At 44.5% G+C, this 17,489-nt stretch overlaps 1 protein-coding gene across 1 annotated transcript in view; it reads left to right on the forward strand.

Moving 5' to 3' along the window:
- Window positions 1-17,489, forward strand: part of LOC133063690 (S-adenosyl-L-methionine-dependent tRNA 4-demethylwyosine synthase TYW1) — a 141,803-nt gene that overhangs the window by 4,122 nt on the left and 120,192 nt on the right. The window contains exons 4-7 of the mRNA XM_061153363.1: window positions 1,773-1,874; window positions 3,780-3,974; window positions 4,953-5,240; window positions 6,307-6,441. Coding sequence (XP_061009346.1) covers window positions 1,773-1,874; window positions 3,780-3,974; window positions 4,953-5,240; window positions 6,307-6,441 — 720 coding nt within the window. The remainder of the gene's footprint in view (window positions 1-1,772; window positions 1,875-3,779; window positions 3,975-4,952; window positions 5,241-6,306; window positions 6,442-17,489) is intronic.

Below are 17,489 nucleotides of genomic sequence, written 5' to 3' on the forward strand. Positions count from 1 at the left end.
TGGTTTTCTGTTCATATTAGGGGTGAAACGATGGGGTAACTGGTGTGGATTTTCTCAACTCCAAATAGATTTGTTTTCTCCAGTTGCAAGTTCTCACTGGATGCTCTGTGCGAGGTGGGTCAGGGTATGCCGTGTGACCTGTTGCCTATTGGCCTCACATCCCCCTCTAACTACCACCTTGATTTTGTGTGTGTGTGTGTAGTATTCCTTGAAAGTGTTGTCTATGCTTGTTGTCTCTGGTCTTTGTTCTCCTGTTTTTCTTGACCCACTCCAGGTAGGCTTGCGTGCCCCAGCCTGTTCCCAGTGACTTGCATGTGGCTAATTCATCCTCAGTCTTCATCTTCCTTGATGTGTTAGCTGCATGATAACACCTTCCTTGTTGATATACCTTCTTCATTGAACTTTGGGACACTTGTCTCTAGGTTCTCCTCCTCCTATGCCGAGGCTCACCTTCCTCACTATCATTGGCCGATTTCTACCCATCTTCTCGCCCTCCAAAGATAGGAGCTTCTTAGGGTACAGTTCTTCAGACCGTGTCTTTATCTGCACTCACTTCCCTCTCAAGGGATCATGTTATCTAGAGCTTTCAGTTCTGTTTATCAGAGTTTTTCTGTAAAGGGCTAGATATTTTATTTGGCATGTAATTTTTTAGATTTTTAGGTTTTACAAACTGTGTGGTCTTTGCTGAAGCTGTTCGGCTCTGCTGATGCCCTGTGGAAGAGGCCATAGATAATTTTGTAAATAAATGAGCATGACTGTATTGCAGTAGTGTTCATCACTCAGTTGTGTCCAACTCTTTGAGATCCCATGGACTGCAACCTGCCAGGCTCCTCTGTCCACGGGATTCTCCAGGGAAGAATACTGGAGTGGGCAGCCATTCCCTTCTCCAGGGGATCTTCCCGACTCAGAGATTGAACCTGGGTCTCCCACACTGCAGGCAGATTCTTTACCGTCTGAGCAACAGGTATTCCAGTAACCTTCACTTGTAAAGACAGAGGGCTGGGTTTTGCCTGCAGGCCTGAGTCTGCTGATCCCTGTAGAGCAGGCTTAGCTATAGTCCCTGCAGGTGGTGAGCCAAGTATTAGACTACCAAGTCAAAAAGAGGAGGAGGTTTTTCCTGGGGTGCCAGCATCTGGCTAGAAGTTGTAGTCTTCTCCAAGCGTTGGTTCATTTTGTTTGGAGAAGAGCTTGCCGGAGTCTGCCTGTAGGTAAAAGGTGAACTCACACAATAGCTCTGGGTTCACTGGTCCTATATATAGGTTCTCTGCTGACTGGTTCCTTTGTGGCCCATGGCTCCCTCCCATTTTTGTCATAGTGACTGACAGATCCCAGAGCCCCTCTGGTTTTCTGTTTCCCCTGAGGTTTCCTCCTGCCTGTCAATCTACTTCTGTTTGGTTTCTCCCTTCCAGAATTGTGTTCACAGTTCTCACATTTCTCATTCTATCCCCTCGTTAGTATTTCTTCTCCGTCTATATGTTTATTGTAGAAGGGCAAAGCAGCCTGAATGTCGGAAAGCCAATTGAGATCGAATCCCACCTGTGTACTTGTAGAGCGAGAACGGCACAGTTGAATGATTGATCTCTGTAAAGATGCTCGAGAAAACAGTAGAAGTGAGAACAGTATTTGTGTTTATGATGATAACTGTCAGTCACCGGGAAAGTTTTTCCTGATAAATGTCTCCTTCCCCGGCCAACAGGAGTAAAGGAAGACTGTATTTTTCACTTATTTAGTTTATTGGAGACTGTATTTGATTTTTTTTTCCCTCCTATTAGGGATTTGCGACAATTCTGGCTGAAGCACTTAGCTCCCTTGATCTGCCTGTGGCAATGATTAATCTGAAGGACTATGACCCTGATGACCATCTCGTAGAAGAGGTTGGTAATTGTCTTATTTTTCCTTTGGTCACAGCTTTCAATTTTAATTGACCGCCTGTGTTCTGGGATAAATAGACTCTTCAGATAAAATTTAATTTTCACGCTAAGGGATTTCCACTACCTGACTTTACAGGATTGGTGAGAGGTGCCGAGTGTGTGGTGAGGGTGCTGACTCTGCAGTGGTTGGGGCTGGTCCCTCTGGGGTGTTAGACTGAGAGCTTGTGCTTTGAATCTCATAATCAAGGAGGTTTGTTACTCACGGCCGGGTGCCGGGTGTGTGAACCACATGTCAGCCTCCTGAAAGGTCAGGGGCCACTTGGATAACAGAAGTAGTGTGGGTTTTGGAGTTAGAGAAATCTCATACTGCCTTTGTGACCTCCATGCATTACATCGTATCTGTGAGAGCTTAATTTCTTCACCTGAGGAATGCCCCGCCCCCTCCTCCAGCCACTCCCAGGTAGGGAGGTTGGCCCAACAGCAGAGGTTGTCCAGGTGTGGTCCTTGAACTGGCAGTATCAGCCTCTCCTGGGGACTCATCAGGATTGCAGAATCTCAGGTCCTGGCCCACCCCCCCACCCCGAAGCAGAGTCTGGACGTGGTAGGGCTGTGTTTGAACAAGTGCCCCAGGTGATTCTGGAGCAGCTCAAGCTGGAGAAGCCCTTAGAACACGTGTCCACAAACCTTTTCTATAAAGGGCCACATGGTAAATACGTTGAGCTTTGTGGGCCAGGCAGCTATGGAGTTCTGCCTTTGAGACAAAGAAGCCAGAGACAGTATGTAAATGGGTGAGTGTGATAGTGTTCCAGTAAAATTTTGTTTACAAAAGCAGGCAGCAAGCAGGATTGGGCCTGTGGGCTGTAGTTTGCCAGTCCTTTCTTAGTGGAGAAACTTTTGGCTGTACATGTCCATTTCCTTTTCCCCCAAGAGCACATTGGAATGCAAATGAGTAAGCTTGAATCTGCTTGAAATTATTTGTTAAAAAATTATTAGCAGGACTTTCTTGGTGGCCCACTAGTTAAGAATCTACCTTGCAATGCAGGGGATGTGAGTTCGATCCCTGGTGGGGAACTAAGATCCCATGTGCTGGGAACTGAGCCCATGTGCTCTGAAGCCCAAGCACCACTAATAGAGGGTCTGTGAGCCACAGCTCAAGATCCTGTGTGCTGCAACTAAGACCCAAAGTGGCCAAATAATAAATTTAAAACATTGTTAACAAGCTTGGGTACTTAATTATCGTAAAGGGTTACTTGGGGGTGACAGAGGATAAGGTGGTAGGCTGGCATCACTGACTCAATGGACACGAGTTTGAGCAAACTCCAGGAGATAGTGAAGGACAGGGAAGCCTGGTGTGCTGCAGTCTGTGGGGGTCTCAGAGTCAGACACGACTTAGCGACTAAACAACAGCAACAACTTATAACTTAGTTCCTGACTTGGATCTGCGAAGATATACTCAAGCAGATGAAATTCTATGGTTCATAGGACTGTTGATGTGGTTTTTTGTTTCCCAAGGAGATGTTGATGCCAAGTGTTAAGTCACTTTACGTTTACACTTAACATTTTATTGTTTTAATTTTTCAGGGAATTTTTTAGAGCTCTTTCTATATTTCTTCCTGACTGATTTGGCTTTAGTTTCTAATATGACAAATGGGAGCTGATAGGAATTTATAGTCTGGGAAATGGGATGGAGTATATGGTGAAGGGCACAAGGAGGTGTGTTGGCAGGAACAGAGAGCTGGGTTTTCTCCCCTGGCTGTGTTTTCTTCCTCCTCTGAAAATAAGTAACATTTCTAAAAGCACCCTTAGAGGCTACTGCGATATGAATGTCAGCATTTCAGAAAGGATTTTCTTGATTGAGATAGCTTATGTCTTGGCCACTCTTCTGAAATAACGACTTTTCTTGGTTAGGTTACCAGTAAAAATGTTTGTGCCTTCCTGGTTGCCACCTACACTGACGGTCAGCCGCCTGAGAGCGCCGAGTGGTTCTGCAAGTGGCTGGAGGAAGCAGCCAACGACTTTCGATTTGGCAAAACGTACCTGAAGGGGATGAGATACGCGGTGTTTGGCCTGGGAAATTCTGTGTACGTGAGCCACTTCAACAAGGTAGGTACATTTTCATCCAGACATCTTTTCAAGATGTGTGTTCTCCACCTGCCCCTGCCTCCATATTTTCAAAGGAATTAGGCCAAAGGTAAAATTCAGATATGTAAGTATTTTGTTTACTGCCTTGCCACTCAGGAAGCCTGTTGAGGTTTTGAACTGTTCACTGTGCTTCTTGATAACTCCCGTGCCTCAGCTGAAGTGCTTCATACTGTAATAAAACACATTTCTGGTTACGAAGTCATGAGTTTTGCCAGATGGGTTCCGTTTGTACCTTGCTGTTTCATGGTCTTTGGCCCCAGAGGTATTATTACATTTTGGAAGAAACTGATCACGCTACCGAGTGGTTTCATTCTGACCATTACTTAGAGGAGTTGTTTTCAAGTTCTTCTTTAGGTACTAGCTCCTAGTTTAAGAAAAGAGTTTGTCCACCCCTTTATTTAAAAAAAAAACAAACTTTTACAGAATCTTATCTGAATATATCAATTGCACCCCTGGATGGATGGGGCTGGAGGGCACCTGGCCCCTTTTTTTTCCGCCTGTTCAACATTTTTTTAAATTGGAATATAATTGCCTTACAGTGTTGTTTTAGTGTCTGCCATGCCACAGTGTGAATCAGCTGTGTGTGTGTATATCCCCCTTCTTGTGCCTCACTCCCACCCTTCATCCTCGCACTCCCGGTCATCACAGAGCTCCGAGCTGAGTTCCTTCTGCTACACAGCAGCTTCCTGCTGACTGTCTGTTTTACACATGGTAATGTGTATATGCCAGTGCTACTCTCCCAATTCACCCCCTCTCCTTCCCCCACTGTGTCCATATGTTTTCCACATCTGTACCCTGAAGCCCTTTTGACGGAGCGATTCCTTCTTCCCAGCAGCCACCGGGGACCGTCCCCCAGCGGAAGCCCCAGCTGTCGCAGCGCAGACTGGCATCTTCTGGTCCGGAAGGCTGTTCTCGCTCACCCGTCCCTTTCTCCCGCAGGTGGGGAAGAACGTGGACAAGTGGCTCTGGATGCTCGGTGCTCATCGCGTGATGACCCGAGGGGAGGGCGACGGCAACGTGGTGAAAAGCAAACACGGCAGCATTGAGGCCGACTTCACTGCTTGGAAGGCCAAGTTCATCTCCCGGCTGCTGGCGCTCTGCAAAGGAGAGGGCAAGCGCTGCAGGGGCAGCTGCAAGAAAGGCAAGTGCGAGTCCAGCCAGCGTGGCTCAGAGGCGGCGGAGCCAGGGTCCCACGCGCGAGAGGAATTGCATCACAGAGACGCCGAGGTATGGAGCCCACGGGTCCATGTCTCCCTGCTTTCCTCTTGCGTTTGGAGATGCTGAACTTTTCCTCTGTCCTGAGAAATGCTTTTCTTGGCTTTCGGTTGGAAGGAAGAGCTGAAATTCACATGGGGCGTGTTCAGAGGGAGCGGGGTCTTGGGTTAAGCCATGTTGGGCTGGGTGCTGTCCTTAACGTGTTCTCTAGTTGTTGCCTTGCTAGAGTCCAGTAGGTTTCTACCCACGTGTGCAAGTGAGGAAACAATCCTGGAGAAGTTAAATGTGCCCAGAGCTGAGCTCATTATCTTTTTACCCTTTAACCACATATTCCTCCCGTTGTCTCTTATTTAATGACGCCGATCATTCAAACTTGAAGGCTGCGAGTCATCCCAAATTCCTCTCTTTGATCCCTCACGTTCTAAACTTGTCTCTTTCTTCTTCCTTCGGACACCCCAGTTCCTTTGAGGCATGTGTTGTCAGGCTGTATCACTGCTGTTGCCTTTGGGCCATCTGGTCGCTTGTGTCTTTCGGGAACAGCTTTGCATTCTCACTTCCTGTCTTTCTCTCCACCCTTGTTCCTGTCGTTCCATGTATGCAGTTGCCTCTTTAAAATCCCTCCTTGGGTGTCTAAGGTAGCTCCTCTTTGACAAATTCAAAATGGAACTCTTCCTCTCTACTCTTCTGGTCTGTCTCTCTGCAAGTTTTTTTCATCTTAGGAAACACCACCACCATCTCCGTTACTTAGGAAAAGGAATCAAAGAGTCATTCTCGATTCCTCCCTTTTCCTCATTTAATTCCTCACTGAAGTCTGGTTGCTTCTTTGTTTAAATCAAGGGTCAGGAAACATTTTTGGTAACGGGCCAGCTGGTAAATATTTCCGGCTGTGTGGGCCATACTGTTCCTGTTGCAGCATCAGTTCTGCCATATTCTTAAAGTAACCCTTGATGATGTGTAAGTGATGGGCTTCTTTAGATTTGACTTGAAACTGGCTGGCCTCTAGCCTAAAATATCTCAAGTCCATCCAGTGAACTCACAATTTGGGAAGGATGGTTAGACACTTTGCTCCTTTTTACAGTTGATGTTCCAGGAGGAAGAGCCCTTTGAGAGCAGCAGTGAGGAAGAGTCTGATGCTGAGGACCGTCAGAGCCGAAATTCTGTCGTTGATGTTGAAGACCTCGGCAAAATTATGGATCATGTGAAGAAAGAAAAGGTACCGTAATTTTGGGAAATGGTGAGCTGGGATCCTACAGTTGGTTGACAGCTAGCATCATCTCTTGGTGCATAGTCCATCTGAGCTCATACAGTTTTATTTCTTTTCCTCCTATCTTGCGAGTTTTATACTTTTTTTTGCTGTTGTAACATGAGCTTTGTGAAAACCTTTTTTTTTTTTTTAAAAATTGGAGTATTGTTGCTTCACCCTGCTGTGTCAGTTTCTACCGTATAGCAAGGTGGATTGGCCACACGTGTACATATATCTCCTCCCTTTTGGATTTCCTCCCCACTTAGGTCACCGCAGAGCACCAAGTAGAGTTCTGTGTGTTGTCCAGCAGGTTCTCATTAGTCATCTGTTTTATACATGTGCCGTTGTGCTGAGTCACTTCAGTGGGGTCTGACTCTGTGCAGCCCTGTGGACTGTAGCCCGCCAGGCTCCTCTGTCCATGGGATTCTCCAAGCAGGAATACTGGAGTGGGTTGCTATGCCCTCCTTCGGGGGATCTTCCCGACCTAGGGATCGAACCCACGTCTCTTAGTCTCCTGCATGGGCAGACGGGTTCTTTACCACTGGCGTGACCTGGGAAGCCCCCCTGTTTTATACATAGCAGTGTATATACGTCAGTCCCAGACTTTGTGCTCTCTCTCCTCTTTGGAGGTTAGACTTGCCTCTTTTCCCAGGGGACGTGTTCAGCATGCCTTTGGGGACATTGTCCTTGGCTGTCTCCCAGCCTGGCCCCTTGCACTGAGCACCGAGTACCCTGAGAGATGTGCCTCTGATGGTCCGCGCTGTTTCCTCTGAGTCTCTGGTTTCCTCTCTTGAGGTCTTGCGTCTGTTCTCCTCTCTGGTTGCCCAGTGGGTCAGGATCTGAGATCTGGCCCATCCCCTCTCCCCCTCCCAAGGGGGTGCTCCTGAGTTCCTTCTTCTGGGCGCACAGACCAATTGCTCCCCAGCAGCAGTGCTCACTCGCTAAGCCACCAGGCAGGCTCTCTGGATTTCCTGGTCAGGAGTGATTCGCCAGTCTGAGTGCAGGGGACACATCGTAGCTTCTCTGAGGAACCCTCCTGGAGCCTCTTTCCTGGGGCTTGAGGTGAGAAGCATCCTCCGACACCCCCAAACATCTCTCCATTTGAGGCAGATGGAGCTCAAAATACCTTACTGATGTTCTCTGAAGAATTCCTCAAGAATCTGCTCTCCTTATCTCCATACTCTCTACCTTTTCATATCCTTGACGTGAGGGAAGCACTCTTAAGGTTGTTAAACTGAGGACTTCCCTGGTGGTCCAGTGGTTAAGACCCCACGCTTCTATTGCAAAGGGGCGCAGGTGCAGTCCCTGGTGGAGGAACTTAGATCCTGCATGCTACGCAGTGTGGCCCCCCAAAAAAGTTGTTAAACTGGTTCTCAGATATTTCCTTTAAACATTTATAACTTGATCTGACCCTCTCTTTGGCGTTTCCTTTAATTTAATACTCTGTTTACATATGTTCAAAAAAATTCACAGAATACAACCGTCTGTCCTTTTTCTTTCTAAACCCACAGGTAACCTAGTTTACACTTTGGCACTATTGTTCTAGGTATTTATTTTACTGCCTTTACAAACACACCTGCATTTTGGTATAACTTCATGTTTCAGGCTATGCAGATGGAATCATTTTGTACTCCAAGTCTACAGACTGCTTTTTTCTGTTTAATGTGACAGCTTTCTTTCCAAAGCCTTGTGAGTGAAATCTGCCTAATTAATTTTAATGCCTCTGTAGCAGTCCACAGTTATGTCCGATTGTTAGTTGACCCTTGTTGATTAACATTTAGTTGCTTTCTAATTTCTATGATGAACACTTTTTTTTAAACATGTTTTTAATCCCTGAATGGTGCTTCCCCCTCCCTGCCACCCCGATTCTTTACCATCTGCACCCCCGGGGAAGCCCTTTTTTTTGGCCATGCCATGCAGCTCATGGGAGTTCCTCAACCAGGGGTTGAACCTGGTCCACCGCAGTGTCTGCACTGAATTCTAACCACTAGGCCACCAGGGAACTCCCTCTAATGAACCCTCTTGCTCTTATATTTTTCGTGGCTGATATAAATTTATCTTGAGTAAATTTACTCAATCTATAAAATTAAATTTGTAAAAATTTCTGGATCAAAGAGAATTTTATCATTTTGGTGATATTTCCAAATGGCCCTGTGAGAAATTAAAAATGTTTTAATTTCTTCTCACAGTGTAAGAGAGACACGAGAATGCTTGTTTCTTTGAACCCTTGCCAACCCCCAGATATTCTCAGTCTTTTAAATCTTGGCACCTGAAAGGTGAAAAACCATAACCTTAAAAAAGTAGTAGTTTGCATTTCTTTAATTTTGAGTTAAATCCAGTGTGTTTTTTTTTTTTTCTCCCCTGAAGCGTCTCTTTCTGTCTCCCTGGTGTTCGACAGCTTACAAAGTCTGAGGGCATAGTTCTCGAGACTGCTTTCACTTCTGACACCACTGCAACTTTGGTGGTGGGGGGCGGTTTTTAGGACCTGCCCTAAATTAGATTTGATCATTTGTTAGAAAGACTCACAGGACTCACTGAAAGCGCTCATCCTCACCATTGCAGTTCATGGCTGCAGAATAGGCATGGGCAGAATAGTCAGCTGAAGGAGGAGACACACAGTGTTCTGGGAAGCATCCCGATGAGGGCTACTCTTGGTTGTGGTGCGTGTGCTCCTCACTGCGGGGGCTTCTCTGTTTGCAGAGCACAGGCGCTAGGCCGTGTGGGTTCAGTAGTTGTGGCTCAAGAGCTGTTGATGCCGGCTCAGTAGTTGTGGTTAATGGGCTTAGTTACACCATGGGATCTCCTATGAGCAGGGATTGAACACATGTCCCCTGCATTGGCAGGCAGATTCTTAACCACTGGACTACTGGGGAAGACCCTTTTTTTCTTTCTGATGTGGACCATTTAAAAAATCTTTATTGAATTTGTTACTGTATTGCTTCTGTTTTATGTTTTGGGTTTTTGGCTGCAAGGGATGTGAGATCTTTGCTCCCCAGCCAGGGATCAGCCTGCATCCCCTGCGTTGGAAGGGGAAGTCTTAACCACTGGGCAGCCAAGCAGGTCCCAAGGCAAAATTCTTTACTAAACAGTATCCTCTGCCCATGCTTATATTGTCTTATTTGGCTTCTTTGGTAAAGTTCATAACCCCAAAATACTGTGTGTAAGACTCAAATTATTTTCCAGATTTAGAATTGCGATTGTTCCTGTTGCAGCATTTGTTCCTTTCTTCCTGATACTTCTGTGTGTTGCTATTGCTGCTGTCAGTTTTAGTAGCTTCTGTATTTTAGAAGCCCTGCATGTGTGCATGCTAAGTCACTTCAGTTGTGTCCAACTCTGTGTGACCCTATGGACTGTAGCCCTCCAGACTCCTCTGTCCATGGGATTCTCCAAGCAAGAATACTGGAGTGGGTTGCCTTGCTATCCTCCAGGGGAATCTTCCTGACCCAGGTATGGAACCTGCATCGCAGGTGGATTCTTCACCACTGAGCCACCCGGAAAGCCTTTAGAAGCCCTGCAGAGAAGTTATTAAGAATGACAAGTGTGTGTGAGATGTAGGTCCAGGTTCTGGGCCAGCTGGTTTGTAACTTGGTGCCTTAAGGGCAATGCTTAATCTTCTCTGGCCTTAATCCCCTTGTCTGAGAAGCGTGGACCTTCACCTCTGCCCTCCTCACAGCACTGAGTGAGGTGAGAACCTGTGTGTGCAAATGCATTATAATCTCCGAGAGCCTGACAGATTGAAATGAGAAGTAAATATGCTTAGACATTTTACATTTGCTTAGGCATTCTGCTGGAGTTGGTCATTTAGTCTGTTTTAGCTTTTCTGCTGTTGTAAATAGTACTGGTCTGAGACCTTTTTTACTTAGAATGAAGTATTGATATTTTCTTGGTTTACATTTTCCCTGAGTTGAGTTACTGGGTCAAAGCAAATGTATAATCTTATGACTTAATAAAAATCTGAGTAATTTTCACAGTGAAATTGTCTTAAGATAGGATAAATTTCAGTGTGTGAGGTGCCTGCTTTAGGTCGATTTCTGGATCTACCAAGTTAAGAGCAGATATTTATAGCTTTAGGGCTTCCCAGGTGGTTCTAGTGGTAAAGAATGTGCCTGCCAATGCAAGAGATGCAGGTTCGATTCCTGGGTCAGGAAGATCCCCTGGAGTAGGAAGTGGCAACCCCCACTCCAGTATTCTTGCCTAGGAAATCCCACGGACAGAGGAACCTGGTGGGCTACAGTCCATGGGGCTGCAAAGAGTTATATATGACTGAGCAACTGAGCACATTTACAGCTTTCTTTGTAGTGGATGAAGATTTGTGGGATAATTTTTTTCCAACTTCATTGAGATATGATTGACAAATAAAATTTTATATACTTAGGTTGTATAATGTGATTCTTTTTAGGTGTATAATGTGATGATTTAATATATGTATACATTTTGAAATGCTTTCCATGGTCAAGTTAACACCTTCACCATTTCTTATAGTTAACACTGTATGTGTGTGTGTGTATGGTGTGTGTGTGTGTCTGGTGTGTGTGGAGAACACACGACATGTACTTTAGCAGATTTCACATGTACTGTAAGGTTTTGGAATAGTTTGTGGGTGTATTTTTTCTTTGCCTTTTCATCTTATGTCCATTAGAGGGCACTGGAGAAAAAGCACTAAGGAAAAATTTGGACATCCATGTAAATTATTTTTTGAAATGAAATGGTTCTGGACTTTATGAACTTCAAGCAGCTGGCTTAAGATATTTCAGGTTTCTCATAGAAATCTCATAAAATCATCAGATTTAGGGGGAAAAATACATACATATATATATATATATTTCCAGCTTAAGTGCATCATGAAAATAAGCCACCAGTTTTTGATTTTCATTATTATGTGGTCGCAGCAGAGTTCCCATTTGTGTCCCGTGTGTTCACTTTCTGCTGGGCACAGTGTATTAAATTCAGTGATGGATTTCTTATCGCTTGGCTCTTCTTTTTTATATTTTTGGGGGATTTTCTTTGGGGGTTCATCCATACATATTCCCAGGCTGCTTTCTGCCTGATCATCATTCTGCTTCACACTAAATTGTCTTAGTTGTTACTGTAGAGGAAACAGGATGCTCTAGTCCTTAGGAGCATCAGCTGTAGAATTGGACCACAACACTCCTACCGGAAGACCTCTTTTTGAATAATTTTCACTAGTTTTCACGGAGTCACACAATCTCAGCTTGTCTGTCTGGGCACGTTATTTCACTCTCTATGTTTCAGTGGGAGGTAATAACATTAACTGCTGTATAAAGTTGTTATAAAGATGCAGTAAGTTAATCCATCGAAAGCCTTTATTTTACTGTCTGCCACATAGTATGTCCTTGATAACTAATAGCTGTCATTGTCTAAGAAGATATTTTCTAATGGGATACTGACTAGAATACCACGATGGTTTTCTGTCTCCCTCGCTCTGCAGCAGGATGTAAAGCCAAAGAGAATTTGAGTGGTGGGAGTGATAACCAAGAACAAGAGAGCCAGAATTTGAAGCATTGCACATGTGGAGGGAGTGGGTGTTGGGGGAACCTGGCAAGTCTGGGGAGTCCTGTAAGCCTTTGGTATGTTGAGAGTGGAATTGGGTGGGAATGTATAGGGAGCTGAAATAGACAGGGAGGGCAGGGGCAGGGTCCTGGAGGCGCTTTCATGCTCCGCCATAGGGGTGTGGGCTCTGTGCTCACGGCAGTGAAAAGCAGTGTGGTTTGATTGAATAGGATGGGTGGGTTGGAGCTGTGGGGAGAGAGCTCCAGGGTAGGTTCAGCGGGTTAGGAGAAATCGTAGTACACATTGGATGATCTCATTCAGTCTTCACTCTGACCCTGATATCTATACTCTTGTCACCTCCACTTTACCATTTTACAGGGTAAGACACAAGCTTAGAGAAGTAAATCAGTTTGTCTATAGTTAGATGGCTGCCTAGTTAGTGGTGGGGCCAAGCCCAGTCTCTGTCTCTTTGTTTCACTCCCCTTTGCCATCTCTCCAGAGGAGAAGCAATGACAAACCTAGGCAGTGTATTAAAAAGCAGAGACATCACTTTGTTGACAAAGTTCTGTATAGTCAAAGCTATGGTTTTTCCAGTAGTCATGTATGGATATGAGTTGGACCATATAGAAGGCTGAGCACCAAAGAATTGATGCTTTCGAATTGTGGTACTGGAGAAGACTCTTGAGAGTCCCTTGGGACTGCAAGAAGATCAAACTAGTCAATCCTGAAGGAAATCAACCCTGAATATTCATTGAAAGGGTTGTTGCTGAAGCTGAAGCTCCAGTACTTTGGCCCCCTGATGTGAAGAGTCAGCTTCTTGGAAAAGACCCTGATTCTGGGAAAGATTGAAGGCAAAAGGATAAGGGGGTGGTAGAGGATGAGATGGTCGGATGGCATCATTGACTCAATGGACTTGGATTTGGGCAAACTCCAGGAGATGGTGAAGGACAGAGGAGCCTGGCATGCTGCAGTCCGTGGGGTCGGGAAGAGATACGACTTAGCGACTGAACAACAAAACAGAGAAGCAGTGGTTTCCAGGAGGGAGGCTGAGGAGTTTGACTGAAGAACAAGGAGTCAGGAAGAGCCGGACAGTGCTTAGGTTGTTTCTTTTCTGTTTCTCTCATGTTGTGCTTGTAAATCTAAAGCAGATTGCTCCTTGTTTTTTTCCTGCAGTAAATAAATGTTGCTCAAGTGCTCCCCATGGTGTGTTCTGGTTAAGCAGACAAACAGTGGTATCAGTATCATTAGTTTGGAAATCAATGGCGGATGCTTGGTAATTACTCACCAGAGAAAGATTTCAATTTACAAAAAGAGCTCATTGTGCCCAGTTTTGATTAGAAGGTCTCTTAGTACTGCAATGTAATCACGAGAAGCCAGTTCTCCTTTCATAATTAGTTTGAAGGCTTTATGTGTTAAATTCACCCTCAAATGTAAGGTGACATCTCTGCAACCCCAAGACCCTGTCTTTAAAACAGCCTGATTCAGCTGTGTGGGCTGAATACAGCCAGGAGGACTTACTGGTGAGTTCTGGGGTTATTATCCTAAGTCAGGTTATCCAAAATAGAATTATGAGGCCAGAGGAAAGCCATTTTAAAGCTCTTGACACACCTGGTCAAAGTACTTTTTGAAATGTTCCAAAAGCATCCTTAAAACCTAGTGTACACAAAAAGCTTTGAGTCTTGTTGGAAATCGGTCATTTAAAAACTCACCTATGACAGATGAGTGGTGTATGGGTGATTCCTTTATTAGAGGATTAGGAACACTTAGAAGTGGGGTGGAATTGCAGAAGGTGGAGTTGTAGTTAAACTCAAGGAAGGGTTTTTACTATTGAAAGTTGCCTGGTTTAGAATCCAGATCTGCTCTTGTAGAGCTGGAAATAGCTATCTGGTAGCTTTGAGGCATTTATTCATTTATTCAGCCAGCATTTCCTGAATATCAATGTTGGCTGTGCCGGCCTGGCCCCAGGCTGATTGCAGGGGAAAATGACCTTTGGATAACTGGGGATTCTATATCCAGTGTTTTCTGCATGAATTGGTATTGAAGGGAGTCACTGGATCGTAAACAAAGATCAATAAAAATAACCAAACAGGGACTTCCCCGATGGTCCATTGGTTAAGACTGTCTTCCTTCGAAGCACATGTTGATTCGATCCCTGGTTGGTGAACTAAGACCCCACGAGTTTGTGGAGCAACTAAGTCCCTATGCAGCCAAATGAGTAAGTAAATGAAAATGAAAAAACCCAGACAGACAGACTTAAACACTTTAATCAATCAGAAAGATGACCTGCTTGCTGCAATACATCTGTTTGGCATTTGACCAACTAGATGGAACTTTTATCTTAAAATCTTAAATTCCTGTTTGTCCTGTTTTTATCCTAGGCAGTATTGGGGTGGTGGTGTGGTTTCTGGGATGAAGAGATGTGAAGATGAATTAGGTAATATTGTATAGTATCTTTTTTTTTTAAATAAAGCAAATTTGTACTACTTTTTGGCTCCCCTTAATTATGTCAGATTCATATATTGCTGCCTGTTTAGAAAGAACTTTTCACTTATTTATAGTCATTTTCCCAAGTGCCTAGGAGGTGAACTTATAATCGGCTTTTCATTTTGCATATCAGGAAATAGCAGCTTGGAGAGGGTATGCGTTGTTTTTTTTTTTTAATTAACTTGAAAAAAAAGTTATTTATTTTTGGTTGCACTGGGTCTTTGTTGCTCTGCTTGGCTTTCTCTAGTTGCGGTGCGTGGGCTTCTCATTGCAGTGGCTCCTCTTGTTGCAGAGCACAGGCTCTAGGGCTCTGGAGCTTCAGTAGTTGCAGCATGTGGCACACAGGCTTAGTTGCCCCATGGCATGTGGGATCTTAGTTCCTGGACCAGGGATCAAACCCACATCCTCCACATTGCCAGGTGGATTCTTAACCACCTGACTACCAGGGAAGTCCCGGGGTATGCCTTTTCTTTCAAGACAAGCGTGACGGGTTTGACCGTTGGGAAGGTGTGAAAGGTTGGAGACAAGGAGACTTGAGTTCGGCCGTTGTAGTTGTTCCTTAGAGGAAACCATGGCTGTGGTCAGAAGCTGTGACATGTTGGATGGGGAGGACTCATAGGTTGGGAATTAAAAGTTTAGAATTTGGTCACTTGTTGTTCAGTGGGGTTGCAGGAGAGGGAGGAATCCAGATTGACCAGTTTTGGGATCTTCATTTATTTCTGCTCAGCCTATGAAAGGGCTATAAAAAAATAAATAAAAATATACAGGCCCTGTGTCAGTTCTTATAGTCTGGGCAAACAGGGAAAAATGTCTGCACCTAGGAGATTAGAATTAGAATTTGAAAGGGGCTCTGCACTTCCTTGGAGAGTGTTATGAACCATTGTGTATCTTTTCAGAAAGGAAATTACTGTTGCATAGGGAAGATAGAATTAACCTGCCGTAGAGGGAAGGAATGAAGAATGTTTGTCCTGGATGCTCAAGACCTTTAATCACAGCTGCTCATCTCTTTCCATACGAACTATGTGTTCAGATGATTGAATCTGGAGTAGCTGTGCTCACGATTTATAATAGATAATTTCTCCAGTGATGGGACGTGGATGGTGTCCCATGGCCATTCTTTAAAGAGTGTGTTCATTATATAGGGGTTAGAAGTTTACATTTAAAACCAGAAGGGTGGAGTTCCCTGGTGGTACAGTGGATAGGAATCTGCCTGCAGGGGACATGAGTTCAATCCCTGGTCCAGGAAGATTCTGCATACGGCAGAGCAGCTAACCCTGTGTGCACAACTACTGAAGCCCACATGGTCCAAGGTCCGTACTCTGCAACAAGAGAAGCTACCCCAGTGAGAAATCCAGGCAACCCCTGCACATCACAATGAAGAATAGCCCCCACTCACTGCAACTAGAGAAAGCTTATGTGGAGCAATAAAGACCCAGTACAACCAAAAAAATAGTCCATAAAACCATAAGGGGTTGTCTGTGGAGCTTTGAGCATGGTGGTCAGAGGCCAGTGTCATGCTGGGTCCAGCTTTGGATTTGTGTGGCCTTGAGGGTAAGAAGATAAGCTGGTGATGTTTTACAATGACAGGCTTTGGAGGCCAGCAATTGCCACCTAATGTCAGTTCTGGCATGGAGGAGGGAGTTACAGTAACTCTCTGTGGAATGACTTCAGAGACATTTAAATACTGTCAGGGTCAAGGTTAGTTCACATTGCTCCACCATGAGACTTCCTTCTCAAGCTCACATCTTTGCTTTGGGGTCTGAAATAGACTTTAAAAAAAGCCAGAGAATTCTTTTATTTTTAAATATTTTAGCAAAATCATAGCTGTACGTTTTTTAAAGCAAATGCCCAGCATTAAAACTGATTACTTTCCTAATAGATAAGAACAAATGATTGATGTTTGTTTATAAATTTTTTTAGTTCCATCTGGAAAAGTGTCTTGGAGAGCTCTATTAGCAGCAGCAAAACTTTTCATTAACTTTGCTGTTTGATTATATTTAATGATCTGGAATGCTAACTTTTAGGACATGTATAAACTCACTGTGGGATTTGGGTGTCTCATTTAGTATATTTGACTACTCTAACGTGCTTTTTCACTGACTTCCTATTTTGGAAACGTCCCTGGAACAATAGAAGGTAGAGAGGTTAATTCTGAATTTCATTGGTGTACTTGCTGTTTCTTTAAAAAAAGAATTTTATTTATTTTTGGCTGCGCTGGGTCTTCATTGCTGTGTGAGGGCTTTCTCTAGTTGTGGTGACCGGGGCGGGGCTACTCTCTGGTTGCAGTGTGTGGACATTTCATTGTTGTGGTTTCTCTTGTTGCAGAGCCCAGGCTCTCGGGCATGTGGGCTTCAGTGGTTGCAGCACATAGGCCCAGTAGTTGTGGGGCACCGGCTTAGATGCCCCGTGGCATGTGGGATCTTCCTGGAGCAGGGATCAAACCTGTGTCCTGGAATTGGCAAACAGATTCTTAATCACTGGACCACCAGGTCCACCAGGGAAGTCCCTCTATTTCTTTTTTAACATTTAATCTTGTTTTACATTTTATGAACAGAGAACTTTGAGCATTCACTAGAATAGACAGAACGAGACAGCAAATCCCTATTCCCTTCCTACCCAGCTTCAAACATGGACCATCTTTCTCCTTTCTGTACTAGTTTGACGTAGACCTGAGACAGTTTGTCATCTGTGAGCTGTTTTAACTTTTAGGTAGCAAGGGGCATTACTGTGAGTGTCCTCACTGATTCACTGGGGGCTGGACATGGAAAATGGACAGGCCCTGAGGGTGGTTTAGGGCTTGGTGGTAGGGTTTCTGCCCAGGTGAGTTATTTCGGATTTCTGTAGCTCTTAGTGAGGTTTGATGAGTGTCTCCTTTAAAGTGTGACACAAGTCTTTGTGTGTTGTCTCAAAATTATTGATGAGCACTTAAACCATCTTCCAGAAAGACACTGTATACACATGTATACATGTATACACATGTAATGAGATTTAAAAAGAGGAGAAGAAATCAAGAACTTCCCTGG

This window comes from Dama dama, chromosome 10, assembly GCF_033118175.1.
Source record: "Dama dama isolate Ldn47 chromosome 10, ASM3311817v1, whole genome shotgun sequence".
Lineage (NCBI taxonomy): Eukaryota > Metazoa > Chordata > Mammalia > Artiodactyla > Cervidae > Dama > Dama dama.